A 26747-nucleotide genomic window follows, 5' to 3' on the forward strand; every position below is an offset into this window, starting at 1 on the left:
CCTGTCCATCCTTCCATCTCAGGGACAGCCTGTGTCCAGTTTGTCTCAGGAAGCTCCCCTGAGAGAGCAACAGGAAGTTTGCGAGTCCTCCAGAGAGTCCCACTGAGGAGGTTCCCCGCAAACGGATGTGTAAGAGGAGTCACTTGGACTCCCCATTGGAGTCCCTCACTGAAGACATTGATTTAGAGGAAGGGGAAGGTTCTCCCAATCACCCCCAAGGATGTCTTCTTTGGAGACATAATGGAACTCCTACACCTGGGGGGGGGGTGGTCTGCCCAAAAAATGACCTCAGATGAGTCAGTGTTCCTTGAGGCATTCGGCACAGGCCTATCTACGTCCTGGGTGTCCACTCCCACGGATCCGCTTGTGGACCTTATAACATCTCGGGCATGGAAGGAACCAGACACTGTGGAGCCCATCCCTAATACGGTCCTTAGCCCCCCTTCAGACAGGACTTGTTGGAATAAGAGGTCCACAGTGAAAGATATTGTGGTGGCAGCTGTCACGAAGAAAGACCTCACACAGGAGAGCTCTAAGGTCCATCCTCCTGACTGAGAGTCAAGGACGATGGACCATTTAAGGAAGGGGGTGTATGCTTCAGTGACTTTTTCCATCAGAGTGCTGAACTATATGGCACACATCATTTAGCTGTAGTGAGACTTAGTCAAGGAAATCACTGAGTCGACCCTGGAGCCCATGTTGGTGGAGGGCAAGAAGACATTCTCCACTCAGATGACCAATCTCAAGGCAGTAGCTAATACTACTCCCATACCATGGAGGGAGCCACCAGGGTGGCCAGTTCTGACACAGCTATGAGGCACCACACCTGGCTCTGGCTTTGTCAATTCTCAGAATCCTTTAGGGCGTTGTTTGCAAATGCCCCATACAGGTTCTTCCCTGTTTGGGAAGTCAGTTCAAGAGACCTTGGTCCAGAGTAAGAAGGATGGGAAGACACTGCCTGCCATCGGGCTCCATTTCTCCTCCCCTCAAAGATCCTTTTCTAGGAATCAGTGAGGGATGAAGAAGATGTGGTTTCAGAAGTTTCAGGTGTTTTCCCAGGACACTCAGAACTCATCTTCCCCAGAGGCAGAGGGGGTTATGATAGATGCCGCCCTAGAGGAAGAGGGGGTCCGAGAAACTTTAGTTCTCAAAAAATGTTTTCAGACAGACCCATGCAGCAGCACTGAAGGGTTGCCTGACTGCTCATCTCTAGAGGCAGTCAAGGGTCACGTATCGCTACACCTAGTGGCATGGGAGTCAATAACAACAGATCATTGGGTGTTGCAAATTATATCCAGAGGTTATTCTATTCTGTCATCAAAACACATCTCTCACCAAATCACCTCCCAGATGTTCCACCCATACAAAGGGAGGAAGCAGCTCTAGAGATAGACAAGCTGCTAAGAAAATGAGTCATCCAACCTGTCCCCCTAGGTCAATCCGGATCAGGCATTTATTCCAGGTTCTTTTTAGCGCCAAAGAAAATGGGTGACCTAAAACCCATTCTGGATCCATCCACTTTGAACCTGTTAGTAGCCAAGGTGAAATTCCAGATGGTCACTCTTCAATCCATCCTACCCTGCCTGCAGTCAAACAATTAGATGTGCTCGATTGACCTCCAGGATGCGTACTATCATATCAAGATGGACAGGCACTCTCAGAGGTTTCTCCACTTCCAGCTGGGAGACAATCATTATCAGTTCAGAGCCCTTCCCTTTGGTCTCACCACAGCGCCCAGCATGCTCACCAAGGTGATGGCAGTAGTAGTAGTGGCTCAACTTAGGCTTCAGGGTATTCAGGTCTTCCCTTACCTGGACGATTGGCTCTTTGCTGCCCTTCCAAGCATCTACTTTGCCAAGCCAGGGATTACTTCCTCTTACTAGCAAAAAGACTGTGAAAGTATGTGCTGTTCTGGATAATAGACCATTGTTACACGTATTTCAGAATTAAGACTTCCCTGTTATGCTAGGCAAGTTCCCTATTTAGGATAGCCAGCAGCCTACTACCTCCCCAGCTTTCTTTTTTCATCCCTTTACTAAACACTTGTAAATAGCCAAGACTTTCTGTTTTTAGAAGTAACCTTACTCCCTCTCTCATAGCCTGATACCCTTGTATGTGAACTTTTAGTTACAAGCAGTTCTTGTCCACTAGGTGGCGCTTTACCATTTCCAATCTGTATCCCACCTCACTAAACTAATTTCTATGATAGACACCCCCACCCTGTTACTTTCTCTCAGTTCCTTCTCTTTATAGGCTTTCTTATACAACCTCCCTCCCTGTACCTTTAACTCTATTCCTATACTCTACCTATCTGTTCGGTATATCTTAATAATACCAGCCTGTTTACTTACCTCTACTTCTTCCTCACTTTCTACCTTACCTGCTACATTCTCTCATTCCACTGATTGTCTCCCTTTGTACTTCACTCTCTTGTCTCTACCCGCTCCGTTCGCCCTGCGGGCTCACTCCGCTCCCCTACCCTGCCCCCAATTCCCACCCGCCCCCAGAGGTCCTACATTTATACTAATAATAGCCACACCCTATTCAGTTCACTCCAATCAAATTTCTAGCATCCCTAACTAACCCACCCTGCTTTCTCAACACCACACCCACTAATTTAACCTAGCTCCTCCCCTATCAACACCTCTCCCACTACTTTACAAACACACCTTATCCCCTATCTTTCTACTCTCACATCCACCCCACACCACACCTTTAAACTACATCTCACCTAAGTACTAACCTCCACATAACATAATATGCCTATATCATCCATACATCCACAACTTAAAATACTTATCTGTCTGCTACTTATAACTTCTCTTATAGCTACTTACCTCTTAACCTCTTATGAACATCCACTTAATTCTTCTCTTTCAATTCCTTCAAAACACACCTCTACCTCTACAACACATTTATCTTCTACATACCTAAACCCAACCATACATGCCAACTACCTATTAGCCAAATACCATAGACTAGCACACTTCAAATTCAAAAAACCTAGAACCAGGAAAATATTTGACTACTCCTATAAACTTCCACAACAAAAATATCTCGTACTCCTCCACCTTCTACAGGATGGAGATATTCATCCTAATCCAGGCCCACAACATAATGAAACCATTACACACAAAATACAAAACAAAACTACATCTCTCTCATTCCCTATATCCACTCATTCTCTGTCTATTGCCCATCTCAATATACGAAGTATCTGTAACAAAACTAGTCAACTTCATGCCCTTCTAGAAGTCTATCAATTTGACATTCTATGTTTAACTGAAACTTGGCTAAAACCTTCAATTAATGACAGTGAAATCACCCCACCTGGTTATAACATCATTAGACTTGACCGTACTGCCAAAAAGGGAGGAGGGGTAGCAATTCTGTATAAAACAAAACTCCAAATTAGTACCTTAAATCTGACTATTACTAATGACAATAATGTTGAAGTTATCAGTTCTAAACTTCAAATCAATACTACTAAATCTATAAATATCATCTGTGCTTATCTACCTCCTGGAAATAATATCAACACCCTTCAGCATATCCTTTACCTACTATCAACCAAATTCCCTCAAGAGACACTAGTCTTAGGAGACTTTAACATAGATTGGCATTCCTGTAACAGTCATAACCCCACTTCCCATATCAACCTATTTGGCTTCAAACAACTCATCAATGGTCCTACTAGAACTAATAAAACCAATAATACTGAAACCACATTGGACTGGATTCTTACTAATACTCCCTTGCAAACCTACAACACAGGCATCCTTCCAGATGACCTTAGTGACCACTCTCTAACCTACATCATTAGATACAAAACTAACCTAACCTTACCTACCACATATAAAACTCTACGTACAAAAAAAAATTTTAACTCTGCACAATTTCTAGCTGAACTAATACATTGTAATTGGGCCCCACTGAAACATCTCCCACTTAATGAAGCAGTTGAATACTTCAACTTTACATTCCTATCGATCCTAGATCATCATGCCCCAAGCCGTACCATTAGAACCAAAACAAAAACAGCACCCTGGCTAACCAAGAATACAAAGCAAAAAATTATTCTCAGAAATAAATCCTGGGATAAATGGCGGGCTACCAAAAACCAAATTGACCACCAAAACTTTAAGGAACTGAGAAACAGCACCAAAAAAGCTATTCTAACAGATAAAAAGAACTATTACTTTCAACTACAGAGAAACACCATAAAAGAACCCAAAAAATTTTGGACTAGTATTAATAATCTTCTATCCCCTGGCCAAGCAATCACACCAAACCCTCAGGATTCTGACCCAGATAATCACACACAAATAGCCAATGACTTCAACTCTTTCTTCACCAATGCCATCCAAACTCTTGCAAACCACCTTTCTCCTGACACTACTAAACTACTCTCACCTAGTTCAAAAACTACTCTTCCTCCCCTTCACCTACAACCTGTATCTACCTCCTATATCCAATCTCTACTCCAAAAACTTAAACCTACCACCCCATCTGCCGACAAGCTTCCTGCAGAGTACCTGCAAATAGGAGCTAAAGCCACTGCCTATCCCATTTCTATCCTAATAAATAGATCTATAAAGGAGGGTATTGTCCCTTCTATCTGGAAAGTATCCCATATCATTCCCCTTCACAAAGGCGGCAAATCTAATGACTTCTCTAACTTTCGACCCATAGCACTATTATCACCTATAGCTAAAATCATGGAAAAATGTATCCATAAACAACTACTAAATCACCTTCTCCATAATAACCTACTTGCCAATAGTCAACATGGATTCAGACCTTCCCACAGCACCACTACTGCATTACTCTCCTTTACCAACTCCATCAACTATAACCGCAACATCAATAAACTCTCATCTTCTCTCTTCATTGACCTATCAAAACCCTTTGATATGGTTAATCATAAACTTCTTCTGTACATACTAAAATCTCAAGCACTAGATCCCTCCTCCTTAACTTGGTTTACTTCTTATCTTGAAAATCGTCAGCAAGCAGTACTCTGGAAAAGTTCACTATCTACCCTCCTTCCTATTTCTATAGGAGTACCTCAAGGGTCTATCTTAGGCCCACTTCTATTTTCTATCTTTATTAATGACCTCCAGTCAGCTATACCTAACACCACTTGCATACAATATGCAGACGATTCCACTATAATCTGTACTGCTGCTTCTCAAACAGAACTTCAACCTCTCACCCAAGAAACCTTTACCACTGTTGAAAAGTGGTTCTCTGACTGCTGTCTACTCCTTAACCCCAAAAAAACCAAATTACTACTGTTTGCACCTACCCAAAACTACTTCCCTAAACCTCTCTATTACTTCCACTGACAACACTCAGATTACTCCTGATTCTTCTACAAAACTACTAGGTATTACTATTGACAATAATCTTAATTTTGACTGTCACATCAATAACACAATAAAAGTAGTTAACAAAAAGATTGGATCCCTTTACAGAATCAAATCCTTCCTTACACCTGAAGCCCGGACCACCTTAGCTCAATCTCACCTCCTCTCTACCCTTCTATATGCTTCCCCTATTTACACAAATCTCTCTAAATGTAACCTTAAGAAACTTGCTTCATCTTACCATAATATTGCTCGATTTGCCACAGGATCGCAGTTTAGAACTCACCACTGTCTGAACTTAAAACAACTAAACTGGCTTGAACTTCCTAACAAACTTACTTATCAACAGCTCTCAATAGCTCACAACATTCTATATCAACCATCCAAAACACCAATACTCTCTAACCTCCTTACTCCCTACAACAATCTGAAACAACTACGATCTTCAAACAAACTACTAGTTAATAGTACCAAACCCAATAATGCTGCAGGAGATTGTCTTTTTCCAACTCAGTTGGCAAAATGTGGAACAAACTTCCACTTAATATCTCATCTTTGTCCACTCTTCCACTCTTTAAAAACAACTGAAAATCCATCTTAATAAACACTGGCTTTGCTCCTGTACCAATCCTGATTAACCTTTCTTCCACCTTTCCTCTACCTCAATATTTCCCTCTCACTATAACACATCCTGACTGATCCCCATGGACATAATATCCTTGTAAATACAACTTATCTCATATATACTATGGGAAAAAAAAAAAAAAATGTTTATGACTATGTATTATTTTAGACTACGGGATGATATTATAAATTGCGTATTGCAATTATTTGTTTTGTTTTGATATGTGTATCTTCTATGTATTTTTTCTGTATTCCCCTTACTTGTTATAACCTTTGGAGCTTTTCTCCCCGGGCCTCCACTGAAAATGGACATATATCCAGCTGGACTAGCCCGGTCAACAAATGTAAAATAAATAAATAAATAAAAATAAATCACCATCAATCTTAACAAGTTGTCACTGACCCCTGTTCAGATCCTAGACTTCATTGGGGCTCGGTTAGACACTATCCAAATGAAAGTTTTCCTCACCCCAGATAGGGTACACAGTCTAAAGTTACACGTCTTGTATGTCCTTCAAGCCCAAGTTCCGACAGCAGAAACAGTTCTGAGGGTGTTAGGTTCTATGGCAGCCACGATCAATCTTATATCTTTAGTGCGACTTCACATGCAGGTTCTTCAATGGGCTCTAGCAGTCCAATAGTCTCTATTAGCTCTATCATTGCCTCATCTGGTCTATATCTTCCAAGTATGCAGGGGCTCTCTTCAATGGTGGAGTAATTCCCCAGACTTAGTCAGGGGATGTCCCTTACTCCCATCCTTTCCCAAAACCACAGTGACCACGGACGCCTCCTAGCTGGAGGAGGGGCATTGCTCGGGAAGGGTAGTCCAAGGCATGTGGTCACCATCTGAGACCAGTTTGCATATCAACGTCCTGGAGATGAGGGCAGTTCTTCGTGCATTGCAGGCCCTTCATGCCCATCTTCCTCTAGGAATAATTGCAATTCAGACAGACAACATGTCAGTAGTCTTGTATATCAACAAACAAGGAGGAACCAGATCTTACCCCCTTTGTCATGAAGCCATGAGTGTGTGGGAATGGGTGATCTACACTGGTCGTTTTCTGGTGGTAACACACATCCTGGGATGGTCCAACATTCTAGCGGACAGGTTCAGCAGATCAATCCTGATACCTTACAAGTGGTCTCTGAATCCTTCAGTGGCAGAGCAGATCTTTCTAAAGTTGGGTCGTCCTTGCTGCGATCTATTTTCATCTCCTTCCAATGTGAAATGCAGCGAGTTCTTTGCTCTGAACCCCCCTCAGGGGGAAGCCCCCAGAGATACACTGATTCATGCTTGACCTCCCGGTCTTCTTTATGCCTATCCACGCTCCCCTCATCTTGAAATTTCTTCAGAAAGCTCACAAGCTGGGGAACACTGTGATCCTCATTGCCCCATTCTGGTCTCAGCAAGTCTGGTTTCCCTTCCTTTGGTCTCAGCTAGTAGTTCCACCATGAACCTTGGATCCAGTTCCAGATATTATTTCTCATTTCTCGGGGAATCCTCACCCAGACCTGGACAGTCTGAAATTCACTGCTTGGCTCCTCCAGTTCCCCTGATTATTAGGACTCCTGGTTTATCATCTCCTGTTAAAACCATTTTGGTGGTGGCTCACAAATCTTCCACCAGAAGGATTTACCATAGCAAGTGGGAACGGTTCTCCATATGGGCTTCGCAATGGGCATTAGACCCTTTTACTACTCCCGTGTCCACAGTTTTAGAGTTTTTGGCTGGGATTTTTCAGCAAGGTACCAGTTCCTCCACTATCAAAGTCCAACTGGCCACAATTTCTAATTTTCACATTGGGGAAAACATGACTTCATTGGCCTCTTCTAAACTTTGCAAGACCTTCCTTTAAAAGTGCTTTTCTTCTAAGACCCCCAGTGAAGGATCCTATGCCCCCGTGGGACCTTACTTTCATGCTTCAGGCCTTAGTCTCCCCTCCTTTTGAACCTGCAGCTTTGGTAGATTTGCAGTATCTGTCTTGGAAGACTGCCTTTTTGGTCATCATTACTTCTGGCAGGAAAGTGTCAGAACTTTAAGCACTATCCATCAAAGTTCCTTACGTGATTTTTCATAAGGACAGGGTTTGTCTGTGTACTAACCTGTCCTTTCTTCCTAAAATAGCATCAGAAGCCAATATTAATCAGACTATCAATCTTCCTGCCTTTTTTCCTAATTATCAGAATAGGGGTGAATATAAATTACATTTGCTGGATGTGCACAGGCAATTGTGATTCTACTTGCAGAGGACGAAACTTTTCGTAAATCTGATCAGTTGTTTGTTTCTTACTCAAAACCCTTTTTATGGAAAGTAATTTCTAAGGTGACAATTGCTTGCTGGATTTCCCAATGCATTATTCGAACGTATGCTATCAAGAGTATTTCCCCTCCAGGTCAGGTAAAAGCGCATTCCACCAGATCTATGGCTACTTCAGTGGCCTTTTGTTCCACTGGACGATATTTGCTCTGCAGCTACTTGGTCCTCATCTTATACTTTAATTTCACATTAAAATTGGACATCATATCCAGGAACATAGCATCCTTTGGCTCCGCCGTGCTCTGGAATATCCTCCCATGAGGACCACCCAGGTGTTAGTAGCTGGGGATTCTGTCCCACAGCTTGAAGACCAAATGAAGTGAACTACTTCAGATAAAGAAGTTATGTACTCACCATCAAGTTCCATTTGAGTAGTTGTACTTCATTGTCTTCAACCATTCCCCCCTCTTTCCCTTGACCTTGTTACTATTGTTCTGGCCATGGATATGGAAGATGAACATCCTAGGAGCTGTCCATTGGTATGCTTTGGTTTAGGATTTTTTGGGCTGCCAGTAGAAGTAAGGTTTTGTTGGGAAAGATGTATGTTATACGTTGAGCAACAAATGTGATCTGAAGGGAGAAAGGAGACAGAAGGCATTATGGGTAAGGGGAGGAGGTTAGAGCCCAGATCAGATGCTGGATATGTGGCTGTGTCAGATCCGATATGGATCCATAACCCACAGGTTGAAGACAAATGAAGTACAACTACTCGGATGGAATGTTATGGTGAGTACATAACTTCTTTTTTCAGGTAGATTCAGCATGTGGCAGCTACTTTGGCTGTAGTCAGACTACACAAGGAATGGGTAATGACAGTTCAGTCACATGGAATGTTTCTGAATCTCATTACCCATTTATTGGGTACTGTGTCTACATTAACTTTGCAGCTGTGGCATTGTGGAGGAATGTACAGTGTTCTTGCCCCTTGGTATGAATTAACTTTGCAGCTGTGGCATTGTGGGGAATGTACAGTGTTCTTGCCCCTCGGTATGATATCATACTTGAAAGTAGGGGGTGATATTTAGGAATCTGAGCAGCATGGCTAGTTGGTGGAGGCTGTCTAAGGTGCTAAACCAAATCTTCTAGGATATGGCTCAGAACATTATTACCTTGTGATGGTGGCACAGACAGTAATATTTTTTTATGAATAATGAAAGGAAAGGAATGTGTTGGAGGGAAAATGAAAGCACAAAGTAAAAGGATTCTTGAGATGATGTAACCTGGAATGAATGGAATCACGTAACAAATGTTATGATTTTATATATATAAAATAAATGCTGAAATAGTATCACTGTATACTATAGAAGGTGAAACTAAAAATGTTATAGGTTCATAGGTTGCTACTAGGCTATTGGCCCTAGGGCCTATACAAGCCTAGCCATAACAATTCCCTGGATATTTCTTCCCTCAATATTTACTTCTGGACCCCTGTCTAGCAGGGCGACTGACATGATCCTCAGGGTGAATTTCCTTTCTCCCATGCAATCGTCAAGGTTCCTTTTGAAGAGGGCCAAGGAGGTACTCTGCTTGACATGTATGGGCAGTCTATTCCAGAGTATGGGGAGTCTCTGGGTCAGGAACCTATCCCTCCAGCATGTTTTCATTGTGATGACAAGGTTTAGATCCCTGGAGCGTGTGGCTCTGAGGGATTAGGATTTCTTTAAGTGGAGCATGTCCAACAGCTCAGGGTTTGGCATGGCCTTGTATGTTAAGCAGAGATCACCTCTGAGTAGACGATATGCCACAGAGTATAGCTGGAGTTTATTTAGACGGTCAGCATATGGCATCTGCTTTAGGCCTGTGATTCCTTTAGTGAGTTATTTCTGTGGCCTTTCCAGCTGTTGCAGATGTCTTGTGGGGTACATATCAAATGGGGCATTATACTCTATAATGTGTCTAATGAGGGATGAGTACACTTGGACAATGACCTCTTTTTTTCTGGATGAAAAGCCCTTAGTGATGAGGTGTGCCACATAGAAGGATTTCCTGACTGTTGTGGCGATGTGGTTATCAAAGGTGAGACCAATGTCCACCTGTGTCCCTAAGTCTCTCATCACACTTTCGATGTTTAGTGTACTGCCACCTATGTGGTAATTCATGGGTACATATTTTTTTTTCAAAGGGGATAACTATACATTTCTTGGCATTAAGCTTGAGCCCATGGCTCTGGCACCAGGCATCTGTTTCTGTAAGGCCCTTTTGTAGAATATCCACATCATTTGGGGATTCAATAATGGCTCCCAGTTTGCAGTCATCTGTGAACATTGATAGCCAGACTCCCTTAGTGTTGGCCTGTACTTCAGAGAAGTAGATGCCAAACAAGAGTGGTCCCAGGACTGAACCCTGAGGTACTCCACTTGTCACCTGTCTGGAACTGGATTTGGAGTCAGCTACTTTTACAGTCTGGGTTCTGTCAGTAAGCCAGTTGGCAACTGATCAAGTGACGTAGGGATTTATGCCCAGCTTAGTAAGTTTATCTATGATTCCAGAGTGCGGGATGGCGTTGAAGTCCTTGGCGAGGTCCAGATAGGTGAAGGCCTTGGTGAGGTCCAGATAGGCTGTGTGGACCGCCTTACCCTCGTCCACAGCTCTGGAGACTGATTTGTAGAAGTCAATCAGGTTCAGGAGATAAGATCGGCCCTTCACAAACCCAAACAGGGTGGGGTCCAGTGTTTGAAGATTGCCAATGTCTTTGTTTATAAGTTCCATGATAATGCGTTCCATACCCTTGCAGATCAGGCTTATCAGACTGATGGGATGGTAGTTCCCGGGATCCAAGGTGGATCCCCACTTGTACAGTGGGATAACTGTAGCTGTGCGCCACTCAGTGGACATGAAGCCTGAGGTGAGGCTATGATTAAACATGACACTTAAGTGAGGTGCCAGTTAATTTTGTAGTTCATGTAGTACACAGCCTGGGATGTCATCTGGTCCCATGGATGCTGTATTCTTAGCTTTGGAGAGTGTGGTTTCTACCTGTGTGGCCATGATTACCGGAATTTGGCAAACTTTTGGTATTGAGATGGGCCCTTTAGGGGGTAAGAGGGGGGTGAAGTCGTCACTAAATCGATCTGCCAGGATATTGGCAATATCCTTGGGATCAGTATATTTAATGCCATTCTGCTGAAGCTCAGAGCATATCTGAGCATTGCCATTTAGATTCTTGACATAACTATAGAATGCCTTGTGGTCGTCTTTGGAATCTTTGGCAATTTTATTTTCATAACTAGCTTTTGAGGATTTTATGAGAGATCTCAGCTTCTTACTGAGGCTGGTTAGGGAGTTTTTTGCATCCTGGGATTTTCCTCTTTTCTGCAACAGTTTCTTGCTTCTGTTGTATAGTTTGTTTATAGCAGGGGGCCACCAGACTGGCTTCCTTTTTTTGGAGGAGAGCATCTTGGTTCTATTTAGGATGGCACAATTCATGCACGAGTGGATGTGCTCGTACAGTGCCTTAGTGTAGGATTCTGCAGTCAAACTTTCAGATCCCGTCTGCATGGGTGTAATGAAGTTTGTCACTTCTGACTTCAGAAGCATTAAGTTGGCTTTGGAGAAGTTTTTAAGGAGGTTTCCTTACTAGGGGGTGGAGGTGTGATGTGGATGTCAAGGGTGATTTGCTTATGGTCAGACCTGACCAATGAGTGGGTGACCACTGGTGTGGAGCATCTATCTCCCATGTTGGTAATGACCAGGTCTAGGATATTGGAGCCCCTGATGGGACAATGGATTAGTTGATCCAGGGTATTGGAATTAATGAATTCCAAGAACCGTTGGGAAAAGGAGTTGGTACCCAAGTAGTTTTCCCAGTTAATGGCAGGGTAGTTGAAATCACCCAGTATTAAGGTGTTTGGTTGTATCTTAATATTTTCCAGTATGTTTAGAAAGGTGTAGTGAGAATCTTGGGGCATGGTGGAGATCCGTAGCAAGCTACAATTTGGATTGCAGTCTTACCTAATGTCAGTTGCACCTGTAGAATTTCAGATGCATTGTATTGGGCAACTAGCCTGGAGGTGTGAATATCCTTGGTGAATATGGACAGTCCTCCACCTTTAGTGTTTCGGTCTTGGTTTTGTGGCCGAAAAGTGTGGTAAGAGTTGTAGCCTGGTATTGCAGGGGTGCTGTCTGGAGCCTTGCACCAGGTCTCAGTTACTGTACAGATATCAATGTTCTCCATTTTTAGGAGTGCCTCGAGAGAGTGGATTTTGAGGTTTAGACTTCTAGCATTGAGTAGCATTACCTTCAGATTTTGTATGGTTGTATCTGTTACGGTGGTGGTTTTGTCCTTTGAACCTTGCCTAAAAAAGGCACTATAGGGGTGGCAAAAGCTTTAGCCAGTAACCTGAATCCCAGGGGTGACAGGTGTAGACCATCTCTGGCAAAGCATCATGGTTTGTCGATCATGTCTTCCCAGGCAGACAGATACTGGATCCCCTTTGAATGACAACAGAAGCTTAGCCAATTGTTGAAGTCAATCATTTTTGTCCTTATACTGTGGTATCATTCTGGGTGAAGGCAGGATGCTACTCAGGGCTAAGGTCATACCTGCCTAGGCCACATGATCTGAGAGCTCTTCCATGTCTCTTTTCATGTAGTCCAGGGAGGTACATCTCAAGTCCTTCACACCAGCATGGACAATGACAGAGTCGTATTTGTACTTGTTGTGGAGTGACTTGAGTGCATGCCTTATGTGGTGGATCCTGGCACCCGACAGGCAGCTGACTGTACTTTTCTCCTTGTTCAGCCTGGTGAGTGGGACGTCAGTGTGCCTGACTATAAAGTCACCTATGACTAAAGTGTTGGGTACATTGTCTTGCCTTAGGGGCTGTTGTTGGGTGGCACACTGGTGTTGTGAGCTATGTGTCACTTTGGTTGTGACTGGTGTTTGTTTGCGTTTCAGCTTCAGAGGTCCTTGTTGCCTTGGGCAGGCTAATGTTAAGGGCCTCCGCATATGTGGGTTTAGTGTTGCTATGTGTGGGTGTTGATGGTGTGGGTTTTGAAGGGCTATGAGTTGCTTGAGGTGTAGTGCAGGTGTTAAATTTCTCCTCTTGACTGTCTAGCACAATCTTGGCGTGAGAGAGCTTTGCTTCCAGTTTGGCTATGTAAGTGCATCTCTCACAGGTTGTAGTGTTGGGTGGTAGGAGGAGAGCGTTGTCTGCATACATGAGGCAGTTGCTGCATTGCCCCAGTATGCCCAGGTATGAGCTTTGAAAGGGGAAGGAAAATAATTATGAAAAGCCCGGAAGTTTACAAGATTGCATTACAGTAACTGGGGGCAAAACGAGTTTGAGGACACCACTCAAAAGTTTAAATATGAAAGCTATAGTGAGAAAGTGGGAGAAATGCCTCAAGAGAGAAACATTTGTGTATTGTAGTTTTAAACTGTAAGGAAAAGATTCATACAGGCAATATTAAGATATAATGTAAAGATTTAGACCTTTGTGTGTTCAGGAAACAAATGTTAACATATGACTGGAGTGAAACTGTGGTTGTTATGAGGTATTTTTAAAGAAACGTTTTAATGAAATTATGCATATATTTAGTTATAGTTTGCTACAAAAAACTTTTACTATGGTTTGCTAAGTGAACTTTTGTATGAAACCTGGAGAAACTAAAGAAATGCATTTAGCAAGAACAAAGTAAAACAAGGTAGTAATAGGAGAGAAATGGAGAGAAACGTAAAAGGACCTCTTCAGAGATAGAAGCAGAGCTAAGAAATGCCTCATGCAGCAAAATGGCTTCAGCCACCTCATTTTGTGGAAAGAAACTTAAGGATAGTTTCAAATTTGGGACAGAGACCCTGCCTTGAATTGTCAGATGAGCATATTGTATGTAGAATACATTTTGGCTTTCATCTATTATTTCAAGAAATAGTACAAGAAAGAGAGGAATGCAAATAGAGCCATGAGCATGGACACGTGGTTGCTGTATAAAGCCATGAGCATGGACACATGGTTGTTGTATAAAGCCATGAGCATGGACACGTGGTTGCTGTATAAAGCCATGAGCATGGACACGTGGTTGTTGTATAAAGCCATGAGCATGGACACATGGTTGTTGTATAAAGCCATGAGCATGGACACGTGGTTGTTGTATAAAGCCATGAGCATGGACACGTGGTTGTTGTATAAAGCCATGAGCATGGACACGTGGTTGTTGTATAAAGCCATGAGCATGGACACGTGGTTGTTGTATAAAGCCATGAGCATGGACACGTGGTTGTTGTATAAAGCCATGAGCATGGACACGTGGTTGTTGTATAAAGCCATGAGCATGGACACGTGGTTGTTGTATAAAGCCATGAGCATGGACACGTGGTTGTTGTATAAAGCCATGAGCATGGACACGTGGTTGTTGTATAAAGCCATGAGCATGGACACGTGGTTGCTGTATAAAGCCATGAGCATGGACACGTGGTTGTTGTATAAAGCCATGAGCATGGACACGTGGTTGTTGTATAAAGCCATGAGCATGGACACATGGTTGTTGTATAAAGCCATGAGCATGGACACATGGTTGTTGTATAAAGCCATGAGCATGGACACGTGGTTGTTGTATAAAGCCATGAGCATGGACACATGGTTGTTGTATAAAGTCTGCAGATGCTGGAGTTTTAAAGCATCTTCAAAGAAAGACAACAGAGTGAGGGGAGTGTGTGATGGACAGGAGTTGCATGAAGGCAGACAGTTTAATAAATTAAAACAAAAACAGTACAAATATTAACAGGGAGCTCCATGGTGGTCGTAAAAGGAAAGTAGGGAGGGGATGAACAATCAGAAAAACAGGTTGGAAATTTATGTAAATTATAAGGCAGTGAATGTGGTGAAGGAGAGCAGAAGAGTAAAGAAGAAATAAATGTGGGTGAAGAAAGACATGAATGTAGATTTGGGAAGGGAAAGTAAAATGTAGAATCTACGAATCTAGCCCTGCATGAGATACCGTTGGGAGACAAGGAACTTCATAAACTATGAAGGGAAGTACACATCTAGCAGGAGTTAGGGGGAGCACATGGAAAGGGGTGACAAGCATGGTGCCCATGAGGCTGCCACTAGATCATATGTTAGAAGACACTGGAGGGGGCATTATGTAGGAATTGAGGGGATATATCAAGGACTGCAAATAGTAATTGGGGGGAGGGGAGTGAGGCCAAGCAAAGTGAGGCCAAATTAAGTCATTTTTTCCTGGCACCGTGTTGACTAGCTGGAGGTATAAAGAAAAAAACAATCAGTGAAACAACAAAAATCAGAAAATAAAAGTCAATATGATAAGCTGCTGAAAATGCAGACCCAAAAAATATAAATGTAATGCTAGAAAGAGTGATAAAATGATTTATTTAGAGATCAAAGAAAAAGAAAATAGAAGTTATCCAAGAGTGGTCAGGTTAAACAGACAAACTAGAACTGCAGTTGTAAGTAATACTTTTGTTTAGTGTTTAAAGGAAGGTTCAAGATGCAGAGAGATTAGTACAGGAGGCTGGGGTCTTCTGTCCTTTATTAGTACAGGAGGATGGGGTCTTCTGTCCTTTAGCAGTACGGGAGGCTGGGGTCTTCTGTCCTTTAGTAGTACAGGAGGCTGGAGTCTTCTGTCCTTTAGCAGTATGGAAGGCTGAGGTCTTCTGTCCTTTAGTAGTACAGGAGGCTGAGGTCTGCTGTTCTTTATTAGTACAGGAGGATGGGGTCTTCTGTCCTTTAGTAGTACAGGAGGCTGGGGTCTTCTGTCCTTTAGTAGTACAGGAGGCTGGAGTCTTCTGTCCTTTAGCAGTATGGGAGGCTGGGGTCTTCTGTCCTTTAGTAGTACAGGAGGCTGAGGTCTGCTGTTCTTTATTAGTACAGGAGACTGGGGTCTGCTGTCCTTTATTACTATGGGAGGCTAGGGTTTGCTTTCCTTTATTAGTATGGGAGTCTGGGGTCTGCTGTCCTTTATTAGTACAAGAGGCTGGGGACTGTTTTCCTTTATTAGTGTACAAATCTACTTTATAGACAGTTTAATTAATAACGTTAGTTTTATTTACAATCTGTGTGTGGTTGCTATCTAGCTATTGAGTGCTTTTAGCTGTATAACAAGACAAGCATACTTTATAATAAGTTCTCCCTGTTCTTCTAGTACACATATTGCAGGAAAGGGGACCTCATGCTTATTGGTCAGTAGCGGTTTCTGTATCAGTTTAAAATTACCAGGGTGGGATTGTGGCCAGTAGTAGGGCAGTACTGGACAAGTGAATGCAAAAAAAGTAAACAGTATTTGTTTAATATATAACTGCTAGAATAAAGCCAGGTCATTTATTAGGTAGAGATGGGATTAGCAGGCATTAATTTTGTGTCAGTGCTGACTACCATTCAAACGTCTGAAATCACCTTTGGCAGTTAAGCAGAAACACCTGAAAGATGGTTTCAGGATATTGGGTAGATATTGGGTACTATGCAGAAGGTAGCGGTGCAGCACAGAACAGAACCTAGCATGTGCATTTGGTACCAACAAGCTAACAAAGGTATTACTTGGAACAAAACAGATACAGCAATTAAAATTTCAGGGGTCCAGGGAAGTAAATACTGTGAGAAGAAATAGCCAGGGAATTGTTATGGCTAGGCTTGTATAGGCCCTAGGGCCGGTAGCCTAGTACCAACCTATGAACCTATAAAAGAGTGGGTTCATTTTCTAAGCAAATGGCTTCAAATACTAAGGGACGTCAGGAGGTAATTTGATAGTATGCCAGATATAATTATGTCATTCTTTCATTAGTGATATAACAGCATTAATAATGCCTGCCTTTGTGGAAGATGTAAGAGCAGTTTACAAAGTTTGCTTACCTTTTTGAGGTGACACACTAACAGCTTGTACTTCCCAGGTAGTAATGGAATCTTTCAAATAGACATTCTCCAGCACAACTGAACTGTGTCTACAAAAAAAAAACACACACAGGATTATTTAATTATTTATTAAAAAGGAAAGGAGGTTCAAGTCATTCCTGGGAAAGTCTTTCAGGTATTACCCCTGCCATCGCTATACTTTCAGGTATTACCCCTGCCATCGCTATACTTTCAGGTATTACCCCTGCCATCGCTATACTTTCAGGTATTACCCCTGCCATCGCTATACTTTCAGGTATTATCCCTGCCATCGCTATACTTTCAGGTATTACCCCTGCCATTGCTATACTTTCAGGTATTACCCCTGCCATCGCTATACTTTCAGGTATTACTCCTGCCATCTTTATACTTTCAGGTATTATCCCTGCCATCGCTATACTTTCAGGTATTACCCCTGCCATCGCTATACTTTCAGGTATTACCCCTGCCATCGCTATACTTTCAGGTATTACCCCTGCCATCTTTATACTTTCAGGTATTACCCCTGCCATCTCTATACTTTCAGGTATTACCCCTGCCATCGCTATACTTTCAGGTATTACCCCTGCCATCTTTATACTTTCAGGTATTACCCCTGCCATCTCTATACTTTCAGGTATTACCCCTGCCATCGCTATACTTTCAGGTATTACCCCTGCCATCGCTATACTTTCAGGTATTACCCCTGCCATCTTTATACTTTCAGGTATTACCCCTGCCATCTCTATACTTTCAGGTATTACCCCTGCCATCTTTATACTTTCAGGTATTACCCCTGCCATCGCTATACTTTCAGGTATTACCCCAGCCATCGCTATACTTTCAGGTATTACCCCAGCCATCTCTATACTTTCAGGTATTACCTTTTCCATCCCTATACTTTTAGGTATTACCACTGCCATCACTATACGTTCACGTATTACCCCTGCCATCTCTATACTTTCAGGTATTACCCCTGCCATCTTTATACTTTCAGGTATTACCCCTGCCATCTCTATATTTTCCGGTATTACCCTTGCCATCTCTATATGTTCATGTATTACCCCTGCCGTAGTTTGAAAACTCATCTCTTACTCAATTAAGCTGCTTTTTGTTCGGTTATTTTTATTTCAAATGTTACACCCTGTTAATTCACCTGGAAATATTATGTATTGCTAGTACAGATTCTGCAACTTCTAGCACATGAATCTACCCCTAAGTATAACTTGGTAACTAATTGAAGTGTAAATGCATTTTATTATTTTTGTAGTGTCATTTTCCTGGGAGCCATAGCTTTAAACTAAATCCATCTACCACCCCTACACTATGATATCATGTCCCTGTCAGCTGCACTGTTGACATAATCCCTTTCATCCTCTGATGTTGTCTTCCAAGTAGCTGTGTTTTATATAAATGTAATAAAACACTGTAGTTTATATGTGCAGGCTGGTATTCACGAAGAACCTAATAAATGTTTCCATCTCCTGCCACTCAGCCCTGCCTCCCTCCCTCCCTCTCTGTCTCTTCTTAATGTTTTGTACTAAACATTTGTTTGCATTAAATTAGATTTGATCTGTTGTATCCAAAATGGTATAAACTACCTATCTATATCAAACAAAGCTCCTCATTAGCTCTCTTCAAGAAAAATCTTGATGACTGGATGGGAAATAGGAAATTCACCCTGGGGAACACCTCTGTGTCTCTGCTCGACAGTGGCACAGGAAAATAATTTTCTTGGGTGGCAAAAGCCAGGGTACCTTTTTGGCTGGGCTTGTATAGGCCCCAGGGCCGATAGCCTAGTACCTACCTATGAACCTATGGTTAGGAAGGCATTTGGGACAGCTCATCTAATAGTAAATGGAGTTTAAGAAATGTCCATCATTGTGTCATTGCATACAATACTGACTTAGGCAATGAAAGAAACAACCAGAGAAGGTCAAAGCTTTCTTATTAAGTAAACAGTAAAACTGAATTTGTGGTATATGGGGGTTGTTAACAACACTGCAGTGTATGGGGGCTGTTATGGCATTGTGGTATACAAGGGCTATTATTGTACTATGGTATACAAGGGCTGTTATTGTACTGTGGTATATGGGGGCTGCTATGGACCTGTGGTAAATGGGGGCTTTTATGGCACTGTGCTATATGGGGGCTGTTATGGCACTGTGGTGTACTGAGGCTGTTATGGCATTGTGGTGTGCTGGGGGCTGTTATGGCATTGTGATAAACAAGGGCTGTTATGGCATGTGATATATGGGGGCTGTAATGGCAGTGTGGTATATGAGGGCTGTTATTGTATTGTGGTATATGAGGGCTGTTATTGTATTGTGGTATATGGGGGCTGTTATGGAGCTGTGGTAAATGGGGCTGTTATAGCACTGTGGTATATGGGGGCTGTTATGGCATTGTGGGATGCAAGGGCTGTTATTGTACTATGGTATACAGGGGCTGTTATTGTACTATGGTGTATGGGGCTGTTATGGCATTGTGGTATATGGGGGCTGTTATGGCACTGTGGTATATGAGGGCTGTTATTGTACTGTGGTATATGGGGCTATTATGGCACTGTGGTATACAGAGGCTGTTATGGAAATGTGGTATACAGAGGCTGTTATGGCATTGTGATGTACTGAGGCTGTCATGGCACTGTGGTATATGAGGGCTGTTATGGTACTGTGGTATATGGAGACTGTTATGGCATTATGGTATATGAGGGCTGTTATGGTACTGTGATGTATGGGGGCTGCAATGGCATTGTGATATATGGGGACAGTTATGGAGCTGTGGTTCAGTGGATAGTACAGGCACTATATCACTTAATCACAGTAATAAATTTCTGCACATTAATATCACTTGCACAAGACTTACTGAAGCCAAGAGTAAAAGAACAGTATAGCATAAAAATGCAATCAATGTCATTCTGCCTGGTTTCAGAAAACACACTTTATTTTAAGCAAAAGATCAAAACATTTTCAAAAAAGTCTAAAAATCCATTCAGAGCCTGAGCTTGACAGTTTCTGCAACACTAGATTATGTGATGTGAGATGTCTTTCACAAACAAACCAGCTGCTGAAATGTCTTACCTTTTGTCATTGGGAACAGCAGGTAATGATATGACATCCCACAGCCAGCTCTCAGGGAACTGAGTTCTAGATGTTATATCTTCTTCTGACATGTACTCATCTTCTTCTTCACCTGCAGTAATCATCATAAAAAATGAAAGCACGGTGAAGTTATGTTATTAAAGAGTCTAAACTCTGTAATCATCATAAAAATGAAAGCACGGTGAAGTTATGTTATTAAAGATTCTAAAGACCCTTTATTTCAGATCAATCGTAACAGATAAGACCTGTTTCTTGTCTTAAAGATAACTGGTACATATTCCTTGATAGCTGCTAACTATAAACAGTGCAACAGTTTACTGTGTATAGTGCAAAAATGTAAAGTTTTGGAAATATTAACATAACATTACTGCTGTCCTGGCAAACAGAGCTGACTGTCTACACTGGCTGAAGACAAGTATGTCATGGCATATTGAAGAACTATATACAGCTGATTTGTGATACGTTCGCTGAAGGCAGTTCTGTCACGGCACACTGCATAAATGCATCTATCATACAGGTCAGGTAAAAATGGGTCATTAAGCATGGAAACATCTCTTTTGATGCAGCGGGTGTAGGTCAGTCTGTCATGACATATGGCAAGGACACAGTTCTGTCATACTAGTCCAGCTATAGATAGCTCTGTCATAGCATACTGGATAGATACAGGTCTGTCAAAGTGTCCCAGCTGTAGGTTTTAAGCCTTTTGGCTATGTACAAGGAATATACTGGCAGGTAGCTTTCCCACTGGCTTAGTAACAGGAAGTGTGCAATTAGAACAGAGGATATCACCATTATTGTGGGTGTTCCCCAGGGGTCGGTACCAAGCTCAGTCCTCTTCTATGCCATCATGTATGGTTCCCCTGTTGTTGGTCAAACAGGTAGCAGCCGGCATTCTAATGACATGAAGACTGAGGTTGTTGTTTGTTTAATTATTTTATTTATTTATTGCCTTTGTTTACCAGGCTTGTCCAACTGAGTACAATATGACTCCATTTCAGAGGAGGCCCAGGAAGAAAAGCTGCACAGAGAAACCAGCTTTGATAACAAACATTATAAGGACAAATTCCCAGAGATTACAAATACAATTATAACATGATTAACAATAAGCATTTCCGAAAGACTGAAGGCTTTATTTGAAACTTTTTAATATAACAACAGAAAAACATTTCAAAGAGACTACATACTAAAATTACTGCTAGCAGATTAATGAGGAGGAAACAGGACAATGGAGTTATGTCGATTTTGGAAATGAGATATTTATTTTATAGACACATTAAAAAAGTAACGTAGCATTAAAACAAAAAATGACAAAGAAGCAAAAGAAAACTAATGATGGAAGATAAAAAATGGAGGCTAAACATGCAATAATTTCATAGCTGAGAGTACAGTCTAGTGAGACAGTTAGGGGAAGGGGCTGTCACAAAAAGGAAATATGACAGCCAAGTTAAAAGATATGAGGGTATGATGTGTCTGAGAGAGACAAATATATGCAGCTAGCAGGAGAGGAGATTGGTGGATGAAGAGTTAACATGCAGGAGTCGGAATGGGAGTTGAGAAGGTGGTGGCACGTGTTGTATTTTATAGTGCTGCTTTTACTTAGGTTGGAAGTCAAAGAAAGGTCCATTTGGTGGTGGGTAGATATATGTGTTTGCCATATTAACATTATCTGCTACGTGGAGAAGGAGCACACTGACATAACCTTATGTTAGTTTAATAAGATTTCACTTTTGTTTTGAAAGAGACTCAGGGACTATTATGCCTTAGGAAGAGACGAATGTCATTCCAGATTTTTAGGATGAGGACAGAAAGTGACCATAAGTACGAGATTTGGTGGCCTACAGAAGAAGCTTGTCGGTAGATCAGAATGATGTAGATGTTTACTATAGCTGAATGACTTTGACAAGGGATGAACATTTCTCTGGTTTATAGACGATCCAGATAAAAACACACTGCAGACAGTTAAAGGCAGCTTGCCAATCTAAAACTTAATAGCAGAAACAAAGTAAAGCTTGTCCACCATGGAAAGGTTTAAAACTATTAAATACTAAAAATCAACACGTATAAGCAAAATGAAAACACAGTAAAACATGAAGTCAACTTAAAGTAACTGGATAAGTGCTTTTGGCAGGAATGTCTTCATCAGATCCTGATAGGGCCTTGAGGTGATCTGCATAGGACATATTACTTATGTACTGTATTCTTTTAGTGAGGAACCTCTGTGGACATTCCATTTGTTGGCTATGTCTGGCTAAGTACATACCAAAGGGGCACTGGACTCAATGCTAGGTCTTATGAATGCTGAATACAGCAGAACAATGACTTCCTTGGACTTAGATGCATACCTTTGTTTATATGTTGAGCAACACAGAATGATTTCCTCACCACCGTATACATATGATGATCAAAGGCTAGATTACTATCTATGTGTGTCCGTAAGTCCCTAACTACTGGGTCAACTCTAAGGGGGTATGTTGTCAATATGATAGTTACTAGGGGTGGATGACTTCCCTAAGGATACTATTATACATTTCTTGGCATTTAGTTTTAGTCCATGGCTCTGACACCAGTTGTTTGTCTGTCAGCCCCTAATGGAGAACATTTGTGCCAGTGTGAGATTCAATGACAGCTCTTATTTTGCAATCATCTGCAATTTTAGTCATTCAAAGACCATTGGCATTGGCCTTGACTTCTGAAAAGTAAATGCCAAAGGGGAGTGGTCCAAGGACTGATCCCTGAGGGACTCCACTTGTGACTGGCCTCTTTGTAGAGGTGGACTCTCCAGTTCTAACTTCCTGGGTCTTATCTGTGAGCCAGTTGGCTATCCACTGCATGACATACGGGTTTATACCTAACCTCTTGAGTTTGTCAATAATGCCTGAGTGGGGTATTGTGTCAAATGCCTAGGCCAGGTTAAGGTAGGCAGTGTGAATGATTTTACCCTCATCCATTGCTTTGGTGACCTTCTCAAAGAAGTCCACCAGGTTGAGTAGGCATGATCTGCCCTTGATGAAACCAAACTGGGTTGGGTCCAGTTTCTGGAGGTTTACTATATCTCTGTCAATCATCTCCATGATAATTCTTTGCATGGCTTTACATTTAAGACTAGTGAGACTTGTAGATCTGTAGTTTCCAGGGTCTGTAGAAAGCCCACCTTTGTGCAGAGGGATGATTGTTGCCTTTATCCATTCATGAGGCATGAAGCCTGTTTGGAGGCTACAGTTAAATAGTAATTCCAAAGGCCCTGATAGGTCATCTTTCATGCTATTTAGAAGGCATCCTGGTATATAGTCCGGGCCTATTGATGCAGTTTTCTTGGTATTAGAGAGAGCTTTAAAGACCTGTTCCCTAGTGATAGTAGTGGGGAGTTATGTTTGATGATATTTCCTGAGGGAAAGTTGAGGGAGAGAGAGGAGTAAAGTTGGAGCTGAATTTATCAGCCAGGAGGTTTGCTATATCTTCTGGCTCAGTATAGGTGACTCCATTTACAATGAGTTCTGTACACAACTGTGTACTGCTTTTGAGGTTGCGGACATAGCTAAAGAATCCTTTGTTGTTGTCCTTGGCCTGGGAGGCCAAACGTACCTCAAATTTGGCTTTGGTAGACTTTATTTGTCCTCTGAGTTGTTGTTTAGTTTGGTGAGAGTGCTTTTATCCTGCTGGGTGCTGCACCTCCTAATTTTTGCCATGATTTTCTTCCTCCTGTTATACAGCTGATTGATTTTGCGATTTCACCAGGATGGCTTGTTTTTTGAGTTTGTTCTGTACTTCTTCCTGGTGCGTACAGCTGCCTTTATGCAGCTATTAACATGCTTGTACTGGGTTTCTGTGAACAGCTCTGCATAGACAGAAGTGTTCTCAGGGTTTATGGAGATATGCAATTTTGCCAGGTTCTCACTTAATAGCAGAAGGTTAGCCTTGGAAAAGTTCCTGAATATTCCAGGTTTAGATGGAGGTCCAGGTTTTATTTTTACTTCAAAGGAGACCATTTTGTGGTCTGACCTTCCCAGGGAAGGCATTACAGTAGGGGGTGTGCAGAATTCTCTCGTATTAATGAGGACCAGATCCAGTATGATTGCACCCCTGGTTGGTATACTGACTATCTGTTCCGGGGAGTTTGTGTTTACATATTCCAGGAATCTCTGTGCCTGTGTGTTTGGTGTCATGTAGGATTCCCAATCGATAGTGGGGTAATTATAGCCACCTATAAATATGGTATTGGGTTGGATGGTCACTGTTTCTAATAAGTTTATATACATGGTATGGGTTTCCTGGGTCATAGAGGGGGACTTAAAGCTTGCAAGGAAGTGGTATTGGATTTTACCTATGGTGATTCGGACATGGAGCAGCTCAAGTGCATTGCCCTGTTTGGCCAGTTTTGAAGTATATTTATTTTTAATGTAAATAGAGACACCTCCACCTTTAGTCCCTGCCTGTGAAGTAGCTGGTCTAAATGTGTGGAAGGCATTATAACCTTGCACTGCTGGTGTGCTCTCCGTGCCTTTAAACCATGTCTCAGTGACCGCACAGACATCAGCATTCTCCAGGGTAAAGAGAGCTTCTAGGGAGTGGAGATTTTTTGTTTAGACAAGACAAACATCTTGAGGAATCTCCCTATATTTATATGACTTAGTAAATAATAGCTATAATGGTATCTCCCTTTTGAATTTCTCAAAAACTTTTGAGTTTCTAATACCATAGTGGGAATGGACCTCATTCCTAAGTCAAACTACAATTAAAGTTCATGAAATTAGTATTGTTTCAATCTTTGATGTCAGCCAGAATGTTGTTCTCAGCACCAGCATTGTGCCCAGTAATGACTCCTTCTGCCATTCATATGGAGTTTCTCCTACTACTATTGGAACTGTCTGGGTATCTTTCTTCCACATTGCTCTCATTTCTGCCTGCAAATCTTGATATTTTATGACTTTGTGTCTCTCTGTACAGAAGATAATGTAGTCACTGGGTGTGGCGATTTCAATGATCAATGCTACTTTTGTCTTCTTTTCTTGAGCCACTATGTCTGGTTTTCTAGCATCTACTTTTGGAACTGTTGCTAATGGATAATCCCCTGTGATGTAGACTTCATCATTTTCTATGATGCTTTGGTGCTCATGTTTCTAGTGTATTTCAGCTACTTCAATACTATAATGTTTGCACAATCCCCAGTGCAACAGTCTTGCCACATTATTATGCCTTTCACTATACAGTCCTTCTGTCATTAGTAGGTTGCAAACAACAACGAGGTGTGCAACTGTTCATAATTCTGTTTTACAAAACCTACATTTGTCTGTTTCTCCCACATGTTCAATGGACTTTATCTTGTGCCGCCAATATTAATCTTTCTTCTCTTGGTTTGAATTCGCCTCTCCTTAACCATTCCTGTGTTCGCTCCTGATCAACACGAGCTTCTTCCAGAAGTTTTCTATACTTGCAACTATATTTATACATTTTCCACATTTCTTGCCTTCTTATCTGATCCTTCACTTATATTCTTTCTTTTGTTTTTTTGGCACATTCAGTTGCTGCCTGATTTTAATCTACTTGTAGTTTGATTTCCATTCCTGCTTGACACCGATATGCTTCTGCTAGCTTAAGCAGGGAAGTCATCTTAGATTTATTCTCCTTGTGTTTTAAAACTTTCACTACATTTGGGTCTTGTGAGGTCAGCAGATATGTGTGGAGTCCCATGATTGCAGATCTATACATGTAATCAATTTCAAGGAGGCCCATCTCTCCTTCAAAACAGGGAATATATAATCCTGGTATATGCTGATTTTTATAAATCATTTGGTGAGCATGAAGCATCCTTTTTTATTTTCTATCCAACATGTTTTGAGGCCAGTCAGTCACTCCAAAACTGTAAGTTAGGACAGGAAGAGCAAATTGGTTTGTAGCTTGGATTTGGTTCCTAGATGCCAGTGCTGTTTTTAGGATTAATTTAATGCTTCTAAAGTATTCCTTACTAATTTTTATTCACATTTGTTCATGTTTTATTGTTGATCCTTCATCAATTCCCAAATATTTATACACTTCCTCTTGCTCAAGTTCTTTTATATCACATTCTTGTCCCAAACTGATGTTTACTTGGTTCTGCAGTTTTCCTGCTTTAAAGGTTGCTTTTGCACATTTATAAAGACCAAATGACATTCTTAAATCATCTGAAAAAGCTTTGACTACCTGCAGTTGTGCTTTCAGTTCCTCATCTGATGAGCTATACAGTTTTAAATCAAGTGTAAAACTTTGTTGTTTCCTAGGGGCCAAATTATACCATGGCCTTAGCTGTTAAGTAGACAGCTTAATGGATTAAGGGCAAGGCAGAATAGCAATGGTGACAGTCACCCTCGAATATCATCCTCTGAGTTTTATCCCTGGAATAATAATTTTTGTTTATCGTGGCTTAATTGCAAAGTGGTCTGCCACTGTCTCATGGTCACAGTAATGTAGCTGATCAGTGTCGGGTGTATCTTATACATTTTTAAGCATTGTTTTATCTATGAATGTGGAATAGTA

At 41.7% G+C, this 26747-nt stretch overlaps 1 protein-coding gene across 1 annotated transcript in view; it reads right to left on the reverse strand.

The window, feature by feature from the left end:
* LOC122812307 (complement C3-like) overlaps positions 1-26747 on the reverse strand; it is a 2177376-nt gene that overhangs the window by 1191686 nt on the left and 958943 nt on the right. The window contains exons 18-19 of the mRNA XM_044084710.1: positions 20217-20328; positions 17116-17204 (exon numbers count right to left, since the gene is read on the reverse strand). Of these exons, the coding sequence (XP_043940645.1) occupies positions 17116-17204; positions 20217-20328 (201 nt within the window). The remainder of the gene's footprint in view (positions 1-17115; positions 17205-20216; positions 20329-26747) is intronic.

The sequence above is a fragment of the Protopterus annectens genome, chromosome 9.part0 (assembly GCF_019279795.1).
Source record: "Protopterus annectens isolate FY-2018-M chromosome 9.part0, PAN1.0, whole genome shotgun sequence".
Taxonomy (NCBI): Eukaryota; Metazoa; Chordata; order Ceratodontiformes; family Protopteridae; genus Protopterus; species Protopterus annectens.